General features: G+C 35.3%; 1 protein-coding gene across 1 annotated transcript in view; it reads left to right on the top strand.

The window, feature by feature from the left end:
• ITGB3BP (integrin subunit beta 3 binding protein) overlaps positions 1–20,353 on the top strand; it is a 70,395-nt gene that overhangs the window by 40,107 nt on the left and 9,935 nt on the right. The window contains exons 4-7 of the mRNA XM_059374976.1: positions 3,475–3,544; positions 15,145–15,223; positions 15,812–15,905; positions 16,422–16,481. Coding sequence (XP_059230959.1) covers positions 3,475–3,544; positions 15,145–15,223; positions 15,812–15,905; positions 16,422–16,481 — 303 coding nt within the window. The remainder of the gene's footprint in view (positions 1–3,474; positions 3,545–15,144; positions 15,224–15,811; positions 15,906–16,421; positions 16,482–20,353) is intronic.

The following is a 20,353-nucleotide window of genomic DNA, read 5'->3' as shown; positions in this document are numbered from 1 at the left end:
AGAGGCTTACTGAGCCACCCAGGTGCCCCCGAATACAATTTTGAATGTAGCCCAGATTCAGCGATGGTACATATTTCACCAGTGTTTTATGAAACTGTCTTTAAAGGAAATTACATTCACAAGTATTTGTTATATATAACCTAGCAAGAAAAAGTCTGTATAGAATCTATAGCTGTTTACTGTATGTTAATTGCTAATAGAATGAAATGAAATAAAGAAAGCAGTTATTAGTAACTGGAATACTCTTTCTTTTTTCTTCTTTTTTTAGGGGGGTAGAGGGGCAGAGGGAGAGGGAGTGAGAGAATCCCAAGTTACAGAGCCAAATGCAGGGCTGGATCTCACAACCCTGAATTCATGACCTGAACCAAAATCAAGAGTCAGATGCTATAACCGACTGGACCACCAAGGAACCCCAGTAACTGGAATACTCTTAATAATATATTGGAGTCCCAATAGTCTCTGCTGACTGATCCAAGTGTTATTCTTAGAGATATAAAACTCCTCCTATTTAGCAATTGGAAAAGTATATTAGAAATGTAAGTCCTTCTATAAGAAGATTGAGATTAATGCTATTGATTATATTTTATAGAATAAGATATCTAATCCCCTTACCATAATAAAAATGTTTCATCAGGCATTGAACACCTGGTGAAAATTCAAATAAAGCATTCTTTTACTATTTCTCACCTAACTTTATTGACTGATGGTACTAAAATGTGAAAATTAATTACAAGTTAAAGGAACAAAGGAATTTTAACATTTAATTGTGGACCTTTATTGAATGCAGACAGCATAGCACAAAATTCAGGAAATTAGTATTAACCTTTAGGCAAAGATTTTCTGAAAATAAGGTTTAATGTGTATCAGGGGATTTCATACCCAGCTTGATTTTTTTCTTTAAGAAAGATGGATTTTAACAAATTTTTTTTTCCTCAAGAGTTCTCTAAAGTCATAAATAAAATATTGTTACTGTTTTTCCCTTTAATGCTTTGTTAAATAAACTCTTACTATTTGGAATTTAAGGGTAGAGACAAGTCAAATAATGAAAAGTTAAAATGAGAGAGATAACCAGTACTTTAGGAAGATCTCTAAATCATAACTTTTTCTCTTTTTAGAATTAAAGACTATTTTGAGTTAATTTAGTTATGATACAGTTTTAGGGTTTTTTTTGGTTTTTGGTTTTTTTGTTTGTTTGTTTTTTGGGGTTTTTTTTGAGAGAATCTATAAGATCTAAAGTAACAATGAGGGAAGTTATTGTTCATCAGTTTCTGAACCAACTTACTCAGTGAAATTTTAAATATCAGAGAATAGAAAATATACATTAAGTAAGCTTTTCCCCTAGTAATAAGAACCTGGTGATTCACAGACCTGTACCCCTGGGGATAAAAATATATGTTTATAAAAAATAAAAAATTAAAAAAAAAAAAAAAAAAAAAAGAATAATGGAATAAAAATTAAGTGAAGGAAAAGGGTGCCTGGGTGGCTCAGTGGGTTAAGCCTCTGCCGTCAGCTCAGGTCATGGTCTCAGGGTCCTGGGGTTGAGGCCTGCACCAGGCTTTCTGCTCAGCAGGGAGCCGGCTTCCCAGTCTCTCTCTGTCTGCCTTTCTGCCTACTTATGATTTCTCTCTCTCTGTCAAATTAATTAATTAATTAATTAATTAATATTATAATATAAATATATTAATAAAAGATTATAATATAATAAAGAATAAATAAAATAAAAAATTCTTTTTAAAAAGGAAGCAAACAACAAAACAGCTTCTGTTAAAAAAAAAATTAAATGAAGGAAAAGTGTCAACCAGCATTGGGAAGTCTGTTCCAGACAGTACATTAATATGTTAATGAATTATGTTTGAAAATTTAAAGAAATTGCCTTCCTGTTATTTCATCTAGAAGTATCGGATCCTCCTGCAGTAGTACATGGAGCTATACTTTCCAATTCATGTAGACACAGAGCATTTGGAGTGTGGCTTATCTGCACTGAGATGTGCTATAAGCATAAAATATGCACCATGTATCAAAGACAGTGTGAGAAAGAGAATATGAATGATCTCACTAATAATTTTATATTATTATGTGTCAAAATTGTAGTATTTTGAGTATATTGGGTTACATGAAATAATAAAATTTATTTCATCTGTTTTTCCTTTGTGAAGAATAAGGACATTGAGTTAAGTAATAGTTCCTGTGCCAGTTGTTAAACAAATGGAACAACATAATAATACATAGTGTAAGGAGGTTGTCACCAACTATACATTTAAAAAATGATTTCTTTGGACTTCATTAGTAGTAAAAAGTTTCAATTATTCATTTATTTGCTTGCTTATTCACTCAATAAACATTTATTAAAGGCAGTGTATGTAAGATATTAAGAATTTTTTTGCTGGGCGCCTGGGTGGCTCAGTGGGTTGGGCCGCTGCCTTCTGCTCGGGTCATGATCTCAGGGTCCTGGGATCGAGTCCCATATCGGGCTCTCTGCTCAGCAGGGGGCCTGCTTCCCTTCCTCTCTATCTGCCTGCCTCTGTCTACTTATGTTCTCTGTCTGTCAAATAAATAAATAAAATCCTTAAAAAAAAAAAGATTGTTTTTTTGCTAATATGTCCTCAAATACTTGTTATACATCAAATATGTTTGAAGTGTATGTTATACTGTACCATGAAGTACAGTAGAACCAACAACTAAATGGAGAACTCATTAAACAATTTATCTACTTGACCACTAATAAGTACAAACATCATATTCTACTAGGCTGTAAAATCAAATTTACCTTTCAACCCCACACACAGGATCTTTCCAAGAATTTAGTAAATCATTATGCATTTTTTCAATATGCTTTTAAAGTCAGGCACATTTATCAAATTTATTTTACTGTGACATCACTAGAAACTTACTGTTTTGTAGATATAAATATCACCAACCGGGGCACCAGGGTGGCTCAGTGGGTTAAGCCTCTGCCTTTGACTCAGGTCATGATCCCAGGGTCCTGGGATCAAGCCGTGCATTGAGCTCTCTGCTTCTCCCTCTCTCTCTGCCTGCCTCTCTGCCTACTTGTAATCTCTCTCTCTGTCAAATAAACAAATAAAATCTTTAAAAAACAAAAATCACCAACCCATTGTTAACTTTGAGGCAAAAAATAGGAGTGAAATAATACAAACTGGAAACTTTAAGATGATATTGTTTATTGAAATATCTGATGAAAGTATCCTTTATCTCTAAAGTTTCGTTTTTTTCTACATAAAGTCATTATGAATAAAGTATTGGGATATTGGGAAATTTTAAAAAATAGCTATTGAAAAATTATTCATAATAGTGATTTTTCTTTTCTATAGCCAATTTTAGGATACTTTTTCTTTACTTCTCTTTCATTAGTCTACCTTTTTATTCTCTATCTAAAGTTTCGTGATCTAAATTCTATTTAAAATTTGACAATTTCCCCCTTAACTTTAAGTTCTTCTTTTTACTCTATGTATATAGGAAAGAGGAAAAAATTGAGTCACCTCAGTTTAACCAAAAGGAAGAAATCTACAACAAAGGACAATGATGAGTAAGTTTATTATTTTTGAAATAATAAATACATGTCTTGAAAGAAAAGAGTCATATTTCTTAAAGTAATAATGTAAGAGAAATAACTTATTTGCAAAAATTAAAAAATAGTTTATACCTGAGTCGATATATTCTTTTTTAAAGAAGTAAAATATTTTGTGATGCATTTTGAAGGGTTCATGTGATCATGATATGTGATATCTTAACTTTTTAAAAATATTTCTTCATTTGAGAGAAAGAGAGAGTGCAAGTTGGCTGAGGAGTGGGAGAGGGAAAGAGAAAATCTCAAGCAAACTCCCCACTAAGTGCAGAGCCCATGCAGGGCTCAATTTCAGGACCGTGAAATCATGACCTAAGAGAAAACCAAGAGTTGAACACTCAACTGACTGAGCCACTCAGGTGCCCCTGTGAGATCTTAATTTTAATATTCATTGAGCACAGCTTCCCAGTCCATGAATAAGAGACCCACTTAAGATAAATCTGGGGAAAAACAACCTTTTCAGATTTTATATGGATGGAAAAGTAATCCCTCGTCTGGGAACATAGTGCCTAACAAAGAGCTGGTTCAAGAGCTAGGAACACAGTGAATGAAGCCAGCAGAGTAAGTGATCCAGAGGAACCCAGCATGCTTATATCCCAGCACCCAACTATTTTCATACTGGCCAGCCAATGCTGCCTTGAATGAAGATAGTATTTACAAAAACCTACTTCTGTATATTCTAGGAAGAATAGTTATATCTATCCACCGAGGCTGGAAAATTGAATTAACCAGAAGAGAGGGTTAAATTTTCAAAGTAGTTCTTATGTTCAGCTCATTGACCCTTTCAGCTATGTTGTGTTTGTGCTATGCAATATGATGGGTGGGATAAAAATGAAATTGGGAGCTTATGGCTTTATGTTGTAAGTTAATATACTTTGCCAAACTTAGAAATAAGTTATAAGTTATGTTTCAAAAATTTTTTACTCATTTAAGTGGAATTCAGAATGCATTTTCCATATAAATAGTGTTGTAACTAGTGGTTATGACCCCAGAAGTCTGTTTCTTTTTTCATAATGTAGCTGAACTATAGTATTAATCGGTACTAGTCTAGAGTAAAGTATGCAAAAATTGAATGCCATTTAGAGTATGACAAGGACAAAGAGAAATGTTTCACAAAGAAATTTCTTTGTTTGGCATCTCCTACATCTACCATCATATCTCCTTTATTTGCTTTTACTAGATGCTTTTCCTAGCCACACTCCCCCAGCTCCAAATATTTTCATTTTCCCTGTCCCACAAGTATTTTTGTTGTAAATTACTACTCCTTCCTTCCCCTAGCAAAGTTCCCATTTCCTCAGTGAAACCCATTGCAACCAGATATTAAGAGGAAAGCGTTCTTTGGGTTCCCAGGTGGCTCAGTTGGTTAAACATCCAACTCCTGGTTTCAGCTTAGGTCATGATCTCGGGGTCATGAAACCCTGCATTGAGCTCCCTTCAGCATGGAGGCTCCTTCAGATTTGCTTCTCCTCCCACTGATGCTCTCCCTAAAAAAAAAAAAAAAATTAAAAATCTTTCCCCAAAAAGGGAAAGAATTCTCTTTTTGTTTAACTTATTTCATGTATTTTTTAATTGGCAATGTATACACACAGAAAAAGAAATTTTACAAAAGGATATACAGTGAGAGCAAGTGGCAAGTAACACATTTTGAAACGTATGATTTTATATTTGAAAGCAGATACATGGGTGTTGTGTAAACTGATGAATCATTGAACTCTGTCTCTGAAACTAATAATATACTATATGTTAATTAATTGAATTTAAGTTTTAAAAATTAAATAAATTAAAGCAGATACCTGCTAAACCAAATGAACTTCTGATATAATTATAGGAAGTATAACAAACTTAGGAATAAAAGTAGGCAGTGAAGGAGGAAAATTTTTTGGACAACAGAATACCACATAAAAAAGCAAAACTTAACCTTGCTTTCTGCCCAATCAGCCCCCCTTACGCTATTCTGACTTTTTATACTTTTATCCCTTCCTTAATTCTTCTGAACCCATCGATTTGCTTACAGTGCCAGATTTTTAACAATAGCTCTTGTAGCAGTGAGCTTTCAAGTAGCAAGGGAACAAGAACCCTTGTTATGAATCATTTAGGGATTTGCCTGTATTTATTTAATTTCTCTTAATATTTAGTTCTAAAGATCCCTGTTACTTATGTGTATCATTCCATTACTTGATATTAGAATTAGTGAACTTAAGGACAAGCCCAGGATATTTTACAAAAGATAAAAATAGGCTTGCTGATTTTTTTTTTTGCACTCATTATATAATGAGTCAATCCCAGTCAATAAAGCCATTTTACTAGCTTTAATAATGGGTTCTTCATTTGTTCCATTTGTTTGGATTTCTTCTATTATCTTGTAAACCCATTCTAAAGCCTTGATTTTTGAAAACCTGAAATTAAATTGAACACTTCACATGTATACATCAGTTTTAAATGATATAACATTTTATTTTTTAATTTATTTTTAGATTTTATTTATTTATGATAGAGTGAGAGAGGGAACACAAGCACAGGGGAGCTGGAGAGGGAGAAGCAGGCTTCCTGCCAAGCAGGGAGCCCAATATGGGGCTTGATCCCAGGACTCTGGGAACATGACCTGAGCCAAAGGCAGACACCTAAGAACTGACCCACCCAGGCACCCCAATATAGCATTTTATATTTTGTTTTGGAAATTGTGTAAGTTAGGGTTGTCCAGAGAAACAGAACCAAGTGCAGAGACATATACATGTAATAATATAATAATAATATAGTATTAATAAAATATAACAGTTGATAATAAAATGGCATTGATGTAATTGTTATTAATAATTAAAATGTATTGGGATGCTTTGGTGGCTCAGTTGGTTAAGCATCCAACTCTTGATTTCAGCCCAGATTATAATCTCACAGTTGTGGGATTAAGCCCATTGGGCTCTGTGCTCAGCAGGGAGTCTGCTGGAGATTCTCTCTCCCTCTACCTTTACCCTTCCCCCCACTTGCACGCGCACACATGTTCTCTCTCTAAAATAAGTAATCTTTAAAAAAATGATTTAAAAATACTGATGATGAGTTTATATATATATGTGTGTGTGTATATATATATATTTGCATATATAGAGATAGATTGATTGTGAAGAATTGACTCATGCAATTAGAGAGGCTAAGTCCTACCATCTACCATCTGCAAGCTTGAGACCTAAGAAAGCCAGTGGTGTAATTCAAGTTCAAGTCCAGAGGCCTGACAACCAGGGAAACTGATGGTGTAAATCCTAGTTTAAGAGCAGAAGAGCGGGGCGCCTGGGTGGCTCAGTGGGTTAAGCCGCTGCCTTCGGCTCAGGTCATGATCTCGGGGTCCTGGGATCGAGTCCCGCATGGGGCTCTCTGCTCAGCAGGGAGCCTGCTTCCTCCTCTCTCTCTCTCTCTCTCTCTCTGCCTGCCTCTCTGTCTACTTGTGATCTCTCTCTGTCAAATAAATAAATAAAATTAAAAAAAAAAAAAAGAGAGCAGAAGAGCAATGTCCCAATTCAAACAAGCAAGTAGGGGGAGTTGCCTGGGTAGCTCAATGCCTTTAGGGTCCAACTCTTCATTTCACTTCAGGTCATGTTCTCAGGGTCATGAGATAGAGCCTCATGCTGGCCATGGAGCCTGCTTGAGATTCACTCTTTCCCTCTCCCCCTACCCCTCCCCTCCATGCTTGCTCTCTTGTTCTCTCTCTAAAAAATAAAAGAAATTTAAAAAATAAAACAATTAAAAAAAATAAACAGGCTGGGAACCAATCCTCCCTTCCTCCACTTTTTGTTCTATTGAGCTCTTCAAAGAATTAAATGGTGCGCACCTACTACGGGAACCTTACAAAGTCAAATAGTACTGAAGTGGTTATACAGTGGTGATTTTTGAACTCCATCGTTCCTTCTATTAGTCAGCCTTTTTAAAATTCATGGGTTTATAGTGATAAAGGGTTTTTCCTAGCTTTCCCCTTTCCACGTTTGCAGCCTTTCTCAGAGACAGTAGATCTTTGGCTCCTAATAGCAGCAATATATTTTCATATTTGCTTAATCTTACACAAAATAGTTTTGGAATTCCTACACTCATAGTGCTATTAAAAACCAGCTTGCAAAGCATTCAAGATTTGTTTGCAGTCTTTTTTGTCTTTAATTTGATAGTATATAGACAAATTACTATGTTCAGAACTATGTGGATTAGTTCTCTTTTAATATTGTTTTCTATTTTAATTCCAGTGTAGTTAACAGCGCTATATTAGTTTCAGGTGTAAAATACAGTGATTCAGCAATTCGAAACATTACTCAGTATTCAGCATGATAATTGTACACATTAATCCTCATCACCCATTTCACCCATTCCCCCCCCACACAAACACACACAGCTCCCCTCTGGTAACCATCAGTTTGTTCTCTGTCATTAAGAATCTGTTTCTTAGGATGCATGGGTGGCTCAGTGGTAAGCCGCTGACTTCAGCTCAGGTCACGATCTCAGGGTCCTGGGATCGAGTCCTACATCGAGCTCTCTGCTCAGCAGGGAGCCTGCTTCCTCCTCTCTCTCTCTCTCTCTCTCTCTCACTGCCTGCCTCTCTGCCTACTTGTGATCTCTCTCTGTCAAATAAATAAATAAAATCATTAAAAAAAAAATCCCCTGTTTCTTGGGGAATGCTTGGGTGGCTCAGTCAGTTAAGCAGTCTGCCTTTGGCTCAGGTCATGATCCCAGGGTCTTGGGATCAAGTTCCAACTCAGGCTCCTTGCTCAGTGGGGAACCTGCTTCTCCCCTGTGTGCCACTCCCCCAGCTTGTGCTCCCTAGTGCTCTCTCTAACAAACAAAATTTTATTTACTTTTTTTTTTTTTACAAACAAAATTTTTAAAAATCTTTAAAACATTTTAAAAAAAGAATCTGCTTATTGGTTTGTCTTCTTTGCTCATTTATTTCTTAAATTCCAGGTACGAGTGAAATACAGTACCTACCTAAGTCCATTCACATTGTTGCAAATGGCAAGATTTCATTCTTTTTTATGGCTGAATAATATTCCAGTGTGTTTGTGTATGTGTATGTGTATGTATCACATCTTCTTTACCCAGTTCATCAATTGATGGACACTTGGGCTGCTTCCATAATTTGGCTATTGTAAATAGTGCTGCAGTAATCATAGAGGTGCATGTATCCCTTTGAATTAGTGTTTTTGTATTTGGGGGGTAAATACCCAGTGGTGTGATTACTGGATAGTAGGGTAGTTCTACTTTTAACTTTCTGAGGGACCTCCATGCCGTTTTCTACAGTGGCTGCCCCAGTTTGTATTCCCATCAAACATGGGAAAAATGGTTCCATTTTCTCCACATCACTTGGGTTAGTTCTTTGAAGAATTAGTTATTCACCTGAAGTAGTTAGGTTCTCTTGTTTCTATTTGTATTCAATTTTAATCTTTTTTCTCTCATCCTTTTTAATTTTTTTAAAAGATTTTATTTATTTGACAGAGAGAGACACAGCGAGAGAGGGAATATGAGCAGGGAAAGTAGGAGAGGGAGAAGCAGGCTTCCTGCTGAGCAGGGAGCCTGATGCAGGGCTCAATCCCAGGACCCTGCGAACATGACCTGAGCTGAAGGCAGACACTTAACGACTGAGCCATCCAGGAGCTTCTGATTTAATTTTTTTAACGATGTAAAACATTAACATGGTTCCAAAAGCCAAAACTTTACAAAAAAGTATATTCAGAGACGTGTCTCTCGCTGCCCCATTCTTTCTATCTACTCCCTGTAGGTAACCAAATTCGTTAATTTCTGGTTTACCTTTCTTGTGTTTATTTTTATAAAATTAGGTTGTTTCATTTATTTTTTCTGATTTCCCTTTTTATATGAAGATGGTGTATAATATATACTCTTTTATACTTTTTGTTTTTCAATTATGTATTCATAGTCCTAAAATGACACCCTGTTAATCAGTTTGGCAAGTTTTAAATATAAGAATTCTTCCAACAGGAAAATATAGTTCCTTATTCTAGGCTTAAAATTTTTTACCCAGAAAACAAGCAGTTAGTGACATGTCAATAAAACTCATTTATAAACAAACACCTACACATTAATATTTTATGTGAAGTTCCATATCCTTTATATTCTGAAAGGAAAATATATTATATAATTCACTGCCATTAGCTTTTCTTCCTCTTGGCAGTTTGCTGCTGGCTACTGTCACTGCTATGAAAATGCAGTAATGGTGACTATCCTTCTGCAGGGTTTACTTCCATTAAACTTTTAATTTTCAGATTGTAGATTCACATGCCATTGTGAGAAGTAAAATAGATCATGTGTAACCATTTCCCACTTTACTGACATGATAACATCTTGCAAAACTGTGGGACAGTATCACAACCAGAAAATTGACATTGCCACAGTCCACTGGTTTTTATTCAGATTTCTGAAGTTTTACATGCACTTGGTGTTGTGTGTGTGTGTTCTTAGTTCTGTGTAACTTTATCACATGTGTAGATTCACCACCACCAAGATATAGGACATTCCCATCACCACAAAAGTTTCTCCTGTTGTATAAAGGTTATTTTTAGCCATTGGCTTATTCTCTTGTAGATAAAAAGTAATTTATTTTAGATTTTTAAAAAATTTCTACACTAATCCAAATAAAATCTTTCTAATTGTAAAGAATTATGCTAGAGAGGTGCCTGGGTGGCTCAGTGGGTCAAGCCTCTGCTTTGCCTCAGGTTGTGATCTTGGGGTCCTGGGATCAAGCCCCATACCGGGCTCTCTGCTCAGCAGGGAGCCTGCATTCCCCCCCCCTCCACCTTCCTCTCTGCCTCTCTCTCTCTCTCTGTCAATAAATAAATAAAATCTTTTATTTTATTTTATTATTATTTTTTTTATTACTTATTTATTTGACAGATAGAGATCACAAGCAGGCAGAGAGTCAGGCAGAAAGGAGGAAGCAGTCTCCCTGCCAAGCAGAGAGCCCAATGCGGGGCTCAATACCAGGACCCTGGGATCATGACCTGAGCCGAAGGCAGGAGCCCTAACCCACTGAGTCACCCAGGCGCTCCAAAATCTTTTAAAAATAAAATAAAGAATTATGCTAGAACTGGGCTTTTTATTTGTTTGTTATGAATGCAGTTAATTGTGACAGGTAGCCGCTGTCCAGAATTCTAAGTCTGGGGGAAAAAAAGAATTCTAAGTCTGAGTTAGTGTTTATTATATTTTAAGCATTCAGTAATGCAACAAGAATCGGATTTATGGATCATTTTCTTCTTAAATCTTCTTAAATCACCCAGTCTCTAAGGGTGAGTTAGTTGAACATGGTTATCAAAAACTTAAAATGAAAATAAAGTCATGCCTGTATTCTGTAGGTACATAAAGACTAAAAGAGAAACCAATATTGACAAGAGACTTACCTTTCAACTGTTCAAAATTTTTGACATGGAAGAATGAAAACCTTCCCCCAAAGATCGATAACAAGATGGGCATGCCCATTTTCACCACTAGTACTCAACAGTTTACAGGAAATTCTAATCAGAGTAATTAGAAGGACGGAGGGAAGGGAAGAAGAAAGAAAACAAAAGATAAAACTGTCTCTGTTTGCAGACAACATGGTGCTATATAGAAAATTCCAAAGAATGCACAATGACTGTGTTCCTTATTATGTAACTCTGAATAATTAATTTGTTTCAGTTTCCATATCTGTAAAATCGTATAGATAATGTTTATCACAGAGTGTGATTTTATTTTATTTTATTTTATTTTTTTAAAGATTTTATTTATTTATTTGTTAGAGAGAGAGAGAGAGTGGGAGAACACAAGCAGGCAGAGTGGCAGGCAGAGGCAGAGAGAGAAGCAGGCTCCCCACTGAGCAAGGAGCCCGATGTGGGACTCGATCCCAGGACCCTGGGATCATGACCTGAGCCGAAGGCAGTGGCTTAACCAACTGAGCCACCCAGGCGTCCCCAGAGTGTGATTTTAAAGATTAAGATAGAGCTTGTAAAAAGTAGCAAGTACCATGCTTTGACTTCAGAAAGAGTTAAAAAAAAAAAAACTTAGCAATGTATTTCATCATTACAGTCCAGCTATCATCATTCAAAATAATCAGATAAGTAGAGGTTCTGTGACCAATTTACCTTTTTCTCTATAAGACATATTATTAAGAGGACAAAGAAAACCCTGAGGATTCTGTCCTTGTAATGTACATATAACTTTCAGGTTTCTTGAGATTATATACAAATACATCTCTTATAGGTAGTGACTTTGATGTAAATTATTAGAAATGGAATTAACTAAGAGTTTATTGTAGCCTTTGAGAGAATATGGTACCAACAGAGTAGTAAGGCAAAAATCTGAATATAAAGGTTTAATTTCAGTGTGGAGGAACAGAGTTTGTGTTTAGACCATTATTTTGAGAAGTGGTTTGTGGGGAATAAAAGAATGTTCCTTAAATTAAGTAAAAGCATTAAGCAGTATCAAGGGCCCAGCAAATCATATACTTGTAATATTGACCATCAATACTGCTGTTAGATTTCTGTAGCACTCACAGTTTAGGCCAGAGAGTGAAGAATCCAAATAGGTAGGAAATCCAGGATTACAGATTAGAAGGACATGTGTGTGGCAGAAGGTTAAGGGGCTTTTGTTCTTTTTGTAACTATCCCCAACTTTTTAAAAACGTAATTGACAAATAAATTTGTATATATTTAAAGTGTATAATGTGATGATTTGAAATATGTGCGTGTGTATGTACCCATTCCATGAAACTTGTTGCTATCAAGATGGGAGGAGTTGATTTCCTTCAGAAAGAAGTAAAAGGAGAGGAAAGGAGATTAAAATAAAAATGGGCTGGCTGGCTCAGTCAGTGGAGCATTTGACTCTTGATCTCAGGATCCTGAGTTTGAGGCCCATGTTAGGCATAGAGTTTACTTAAAAATTAAAATAAAAATTTAAAAAAATGAAATAAAAATGAAAAGGATGATGGATTATCTACTAGACTACTGGAAGACAAGTTTCCCTGAGAAAGCAGCTCAAGCATGTGAAGGATATTCTGAAAACAGTTTCCCGAGTTATTTGATACTCAGGCCATACGGCTCTCCAACATTGTCAAAAACAGTTTGCCTAGCTGAGGCCCTCAATAACTATTTTAACTTGAGAAACAGAATTATTAACAGGTCCTTTGGAGATGCTACATGCACAACTCCTGGGAGCACCATTCCCATCTTAATCTATCTTAACAGGCTCCTTGGAGTCATTCAAGTGGCAGCCCTGTAGGACCCACTCTTCCCACATAATTCCATAAGGGTCAACAAGGTATATCATCTGTTCTTCAAAGTGTGGTGGGTAAGATGGTGTAGAGAGACTATCACTTCAGTCCTCCCAGGAAAAGAGTGCAAGGTGAAGAGCCCTTAGCATTGCTTCTCATGGTGAAATAGCTCATTTGCCCCAGCATTGCCCCTGTGAGGCAGTGAATAACGTTGATAAAACATTAGGGGAAGCTAGAGGTTCCCAGCCCTGGGTGGGAATCATTTAAACCCACTTGCTCCTTGAGACTTTTGGAGCTCAATGGAAGTACCTGGAATTCCTTTATGACACTATCTTTTAAACTGAGGTTCAGGTACTAAGCAAGTAAGACCTCTGACAGGTGATTCTTCATAGAAATACATGATAATAAGGGAAAACGTTTAAAGAAAAAAGATCACCTGCAATTCCATTTTCCTCACCTAAGTTTTAGGTTTTGCCTAAATGCTGTTTCTCCATTCCTTGCTTACATACCTCATATATTTTACTTGGATGAAACATACTGTACATATTCATTGTGTATGAAAACTTAACATATCATGTTAGTCTTATTTTTAATAGTACAGAAATGTTAATGGATAACACTGATATGGTTTTGAAAGCATTTAAATATAATTTCTGGCTTCTTTTCATAAAATCAACAGTACAGATCTGTGATCTCTGAAACATTAGTCACTAGCCAGTCACACATGAGCCTCTGAAATGTGACTAGTCCGAAATGAGATGTGCTGTAAGTATAAAGTACACACTGGATTTTGAAAAAAAGCATAAAATAGCTCATGAATAATTTTTATTGATGATACTTGAAATGATAATACTTTGGATATATTAATTAAAATATATTATTAAAATAAATTTCACTTGTTTCTTTTTACTTCTTTTAGTATGGCTACTGGAAAATTTTAAATTACATATGTGGCTTACATTTTATATCAGACTGCACTGATATAGATTATAAAATTGGAACAGACACTAAAACTAGAACAATAAGGGAACGATTAAATCATCTTTGGTATGTTTACTAGGTACAGTATTACACAGCCTTGAAAATTACAAATCTATGGGTGATGTGGCCAAAAAATATATATGTAATATTATATTTAGGAAAGTATGATATAAAGTCATATAAATTGTTTCAAAAAAAGAACCTAAAAATTTTTCCTATACGCTAATATGCTAACTAGCGATATGTTCAGGAGGTAAGATTACAAATGAAGTTTTCTTTGTTTTGAAATTTAAAAGAATACCTTTATAATCTTTATCACACTGAAATTTATTTATTTGTTTATTTTTTTAAAGATTTTATTTATTTATTTATTTGACACAGAGAGATCACAAGTAGGCAAAGAGGCAGTCAGAGAGATAGGGGGAACCAGGCTCCCCACTGAACAGAGAGCCTCATGTGGGGCTCAGTCCCAGGACCCCGAGATCATGACCTGAGCCAAAGTCAGAGGCTTAACCCACTGAGCCACCTAGGCACCCCCACACTGAAATTTATTAAGCCATAAATCTTTTTTTTTATTTTTAAGATTTTATTTATTTATTTGACAGACAGAAATCACAAGTAGGCAGAGAGGCAGGCAGAGAGAGAGGAGGAAGCAGGCTCCCCACGGAGCAGAGAGCCCGATGCAGGGCTCGATCCCAGGACCCCACGGTCATGGGCTTTAACGCACTGAGCCACCCAGGCGCTCCATATCTTATTTTTTATTAAAAAAAAAAAAATCACTGGGTAACACTGACTCATAGACTTAGATCAAGATAAATAAGGAGAGTGGTAAAATTAGGGTTCTCAGGGGCCCCTGGGTGGCTCAGTGGGTTAAAGCCTCTGCCTTTGGCTCGGGTCATGATCCCAGAGTCCTGGGATCAAGCCCCGCATCGGGCTGTCTGCTCCGCGGAGAGCCTGCTTCCTCCTCTCTCTCTCTCTGCCTGCCTCTCTGCCTACTTGTGATCTCTGTCTGTCAAATAAATAGATAAAATCTTTAAGAAAAAAAAAAAATTAGGGTTCTCAGAGTGGTACTGTGGAGAAAAGAGCAAGCCAATTAACTCCATTTCACATCCTCTCCCCCTGTTCAGTGGGAATGAAAGAAAGCAAAAACGCCTACAGCAGGATGACTGAGAATATATGTTGTGTTTATAAAGAGATGAAAGAATGAAGGAGGAACATTTACATCTTTTACCACCTTGTAAAGAAAAGGATTAGAAAACTGAATTTAAGATCTTTTAAAAAGAATTAAAGGTGTGAAAATGACTTACTATGTTTAAATGCTTGATCTTGGTAATTTTTTTTTCATTCATAGATTCATGGTGTTGCTAGTTAAAGTTGAGAAATCATCAGAAGAAATCATGGAAATAATGCAAAATTTAAGCAGTCTACAGGTTAGCTTCCCCCCCCGCCCTTTGGGGCATGTAATTTTTCATATGTCTGTTACCTCAATTGAAAAAGGAAAATAGGGGGGCGCCTAGGTGGCTCAGTGGGTTAAGCCTCTACCTTTGGCTCAGGTCATGATCCCAGGGGCCTGGGATCGAGTCCCGCATGGGGCTCTCTGCTCAGCAGGGAGCCTGCTTCTCCTCATCTCTCTCTCTGTCCGTCTCTCTGCCTATTTGTGATCTCTCTCTCTCTGTCAAATAAATAAATAAAATCTTAAAAAAAGAAAAAGGAAAATAGGAAAGAAGCCCCAGCTTGGAGAATTCAATCCAGAAATGAATTCGCAGGGAATATGTCTAATTTCCTTTTCATGGGAATTTTTCTTATAGGAACATGAATTAACTATAATATTTTAGTAATATGTGACTTTTTCACATTTTAAAGCTTGCAGTACTTGACCTGCCAAAAAAAATTAAATTTCCCACCACAGATTTTAAGCTTTTCAGATGAAAGAAACCATAAACTATATTTTCACTAGACTTGTCAGTAATATTATATTTGTAGAGAACTTAACTTATTTAAGATGTCTTTTTTTTTAGGCTTTGGAGGGCAGTAGAGAGCTTGAAAATCTCCTTGGTGTCTCACATGCATCATGTTTCTTACAAAGAGAAATGCAGAAAATGAAAGAACTAAGTAAGAAAAATTCATGAGTTTTCAATGGTATCTCTCCATTCCTTATTTGTAAATGTAAATATAGATGCTAATGTGTTCAGTTTTAGAGATAAACCTAATTTTCCCAAATTTAAATCTGATAGAATTTTTTATATATGGCATTACTGAACATGTAATGGACATATTATTTAGAGAATAAGAAGCCATATATATATATATCTTTTGCCAGGATATGTTACTTTAGGGATTCTTGTTGAATATGAAGGAAAAGAATATGCCTTGCAAACTGATAACCAGACTTTTTAAAAATCTGATGCTTATTCTTTAAATATAGGATATAATAAGGTATTGCATTTTGTACTTGATACCTGTGTATATTACTTCAAATTATTTTTTTCTCATGAAGTTATCCCAGGATGAGAAATTATTCATATGCCATGCTAATTCTTAATGTGAGTTTTTTTTTTGTTGGGTTTTTGTTTTTGTTTGTTTGTTTGTTTTGTTTTGTTTTTTGGTTTTGGGGTTTTTGTTTTTTAGTGATAAAAGTAACAGAACAAAAACTGCTTGAAAAGAAGAGTTCAGGACTTCCCAACAAAGGTAAAGAATTGTGTTTTCATTTATATAAAAAAATCCTTTCATCTCATTTCATTATCAAAAACCAGTCATCATGAGTCCTTTTCTTAGTGTGATCTTTTTAAAAGATCATAAATCTCATTTGCAAACCTTATACTGAATTTGACAGACCATGTCTGATAAGATAACTTCCCTGATGATTAAACTTTTAAAATAACTTTTTGAAATACAATGTTCAGTGTAAGATTTAAATTTTGTCTTTTTATTAAAAGTTCTTGAGAATATAGACAAATAGGGAGAACAAAGCATTAATATATAGCAACTTTTAATGGTGAATTAGGATTACACAGAGCATAAAAAGTTACTTTGTAACCAGTGTTCTGAAAACTTTCAGATCATTAATGATGTTTGATCTACTGTGAACTCATATGCCTCTGAGCGTTTCACAGTATGGGAAACTAAATTAGCAGGTTTTCGCATAACACATGCACATCCATACCTCAGTAAGCAAAATGATCATGGACTATAAACTATTAAAACCTTTAGACCAACTTAAGAGAGATCATTTTAGTATTACTGACATGAATGCCATTTTGCAATCTCTGCAAGTGGAGATTGGCCTTTAAACGGGTAGCCATGTTTTAGTCTACCATTTTTGAGTTACCAATGACTACCATTTATAGTAATGGACCAGTAATTACTATGTACTAGGATCAGCGAGCAGATCTTTGTAGCAACTTTGCAAGATATTATCATTGTCATTATAGATAAGGAACAAAGACAAAAAATGTTGTTACTTGCCCAAAGACACTACTACTTAAGTGTCAGAGTAGAGATTGCAATTAAAGACTAGTCTAACCTCAAGTAGTATGGTTTTTCTCATTGTTCCATGTTCCCTCTTCCTACAACAAATGCAGTCGTCTAGTCATCCCAGTGTTTAGATTCAAACATATGAGGCATAACTGAAACCACTTCAGCCAGTGTAGTATATTAGACTGCATTTAGGATCTTTTACAAGCCAGTGATGAGTTTGCACTGGAAAGTGCTGGGATTCCCTGTTCCTTCTGAAGGCCACCTGGGTAATGCAGGGCACTAGCCCTGGCAGGATTCCTCCAGGGCTCATGTGGGAAGAGAGCTGAGCAGGTTTCCTGAGCCATTCAGTAGAGCAGCTAACTTTCACTATGATCCCAAGAATTTTAAGACTATGAAGTTAGCTTTTAGGAAAGGCTTCTATATTTCTATATTTCTATATATATTCTATATATTTAGGAAATCTCTTCTATACTGTGAAACTGGCTTATAATGTGTAGCTGGGTTTCAGTCTCTTTTAACTTGACAAGTTTTAGAGGATCATAAGGGTAAATTAAAATGTTTACTATTTCCAAAGCAGAGGAAATCTTTCTTCTATATATTATGTGCTGGTGGTGTGAATTTTTTTCAGTCTGTAATTTTCTAGAATTGACTAGAATTAGGCTTTACAGAGTTGACTTTCACTAAATTTTGAGAAATGAGGAAGGGAAAATTGTAGAATAAATAAGTGAATTGTCACTTTAATAATGAGAAAAAGTTTTCCAAAAGTATTGTTGCCTTCCCTAAATATTTATTAAGATTTTGAAGTTATATTCCATGTGTTAAAAATTATCTCCTTTCAGTTACCTAGTATATACCAATCCTTTGTGTGTTTATGCATGACCAGCCTCAAAACTATTTTCTAGTATTTTAGGCATTGGAACTGACTTGCCCATTACCAAGTTTTCCCTAAGGACTGTTTGCTCATGCATAAAGGAGATTCTTATGACTAAATCATGTTTTAAAATGTCTAATTAGCACTGATTATTTGTTGTGGTTTAAATGAAAACTGAGGGGCACCTGGGTGGCTCAGTTTGTTGGTGGCTGCCTTTGGCTCAGGTCATGGTTCCAGAGTCTTGGGATCAAGCCCCAGATCCTGCTCCCTGCTCAGGAGAGCCTGCTTCTCTCTCTCCCTCTGACTGCCGCTTTGCTTACTTGTGCTATCTCTCTGCCAAACAAATAAATAAAATCTTTGAAAAAAAAATTTTAATGAAAACTGAATTTAGATAAATAAAATGTATAATAGCTATAAAAATATATACTAGAATATATGTCATCTTCCATTTCTGTATCTTGGCAAGAGCTGCATTAGCTTTTATATTTCCCAAGGTATTCAGATCTTCATTCGTTTTTCAACTAATTTTTTTTTTAAGATTTTATTTGTTTATTTGACAGAGAGAGAGAGATCACAAGTAGGCAGAGAGGCAGGCAGAGAGAGAGGGAGAAGCAGGGTCCCTACTAAGCAGAGAGCCCAATGCATGGCTTGATCCCGGGACCCTGGGATCATGACCTGAGCTGAAGGCAGAGGCTTTAACCCACTGAGCTACCCAAGCACCCCTTTTCAACTAATTTTTTTTAAGTGCTGTTGCCTGAAAAATCTTTTGAAGCTTACTTCCTTTATAATTTGAGTTTGAGTGTTTTTACTGAGTGTTTTCCCTTCTTCTCTCTTTGGTTCATAATATATGTATTTTTTTATTTTGGTGGTTTTGTTTTGTTTTTGATTAAAGATGATGTACATCAACACATTTATACACGTACAATTTTTTTTTGCTGAGTTCATAACTTCCAACCTTTTTTATTTATACCTTCATTTGACAAGGACTTTGCTAGTATTTTTGACATCTCAAACTAATTTGCTTTAGATGTTCCTTATTTGGGGATCCAACCTTCAACTTTTTATAGAAATTTCTCCTTTACTTCTTTCTTTTACTGTGCTGTTATCCAGAATTGTTTAAAATTTAAAATGTTTGGGGTATCTTTTTAATATTAGAAATTATATAATATAAAAATAACTCCCATAATATGTATGAGATTTGTTTTATTAGGTACTTAATGAAAATAACAAATTACTTGTTTCATGATCAAAACAATGTCCTTCAGATTCTCATAAAATTTTCCTAGAATAGTTAAAGTAGACGGTATCAGGAAAATTCCAACATTTATGCTGTTGGGACTCTTCATGTTGGTCCTGTAGTTCTATTTGTTTTTGCATGTCACTGCTAACTTGTTTTAGCATCAGTTGCAGTCTATATTACCGGCCGAGCAGTATAACTGTGAAAATAACATGCTAGTGTTTTAAATAAATAGACATCTGACACACATTCTTAAGCTTTTATGTAACATTCAGGGGAAATTAAAATGTATACAATAACATGAAAAGGTACACTGAGATTTACATAGTTTTAAAAAGAACTGGACATTGCAAATCAGGGAATGCTTTGATAGAGTATATGAATAAAAGAGGCTCTCCCCTGCTAAATACAAATTTCTTAAACAAAGGAAAGCTTTCTCTCTTTTTTCAGTTACTTAGGAAGTAAGCCTGACTTCACTTTCCTTAATAATATTGGCTTTATGACTCTTAGAAAAATAATGAGATGAAAGGTCCTTTTTCTGTTAGATTTAGATGTGAATTTTCATAATTATTCTTAATTTGTTATGCTGAAGATATAAAACATGGCCATTCAATGGGTTGATACAGATGGAATGTCACATTATCATCACATGGTAAGGCATGAAATTTATTTACTTTACATAATCAACCTCTACTTAAAACAACTTGATACAAATATTCCTAAGTCAATAGATGGTATTATATAGTACTTAGTATTTTCATTTTTTTCTGGAAATATTAAAAAATACCATCATTGTTTGCCTATGACCAGTACTTCCAGTAAACAAAATGTTTTTGAAAAGAATGTAAGCAAATTGTAGAACAGTTGCCAAGATATGCAATCTAGACACTTAGCTTTAGTCCAAAACATATTTTATCTGTTTTGAGAATAATTGTGTAGGTTGCAGTATGCATATTTGAAATGAAATGTAACCAT

The sequence above is a fragment of the Mustela nigripes genome, chromosome 14 (assembly GCF_022355385.1).
Source record: "Mustela nigripes isolate SB6536 chromosome 14, MUSNIG.SB6536, whole genome shotgun sequence".
NCBI classification, from domain to species: domain Eukaryota; kingdom Metazoa; phylum Chordata; class Mammalia; order Carnivora; family Mustelidae; genus Mustela; species Mustela nigripes.
Note: the sequence above shows the minus strand (reverse complement) of the source record. Positions and strands in the feature narration are given on the sequence as shown.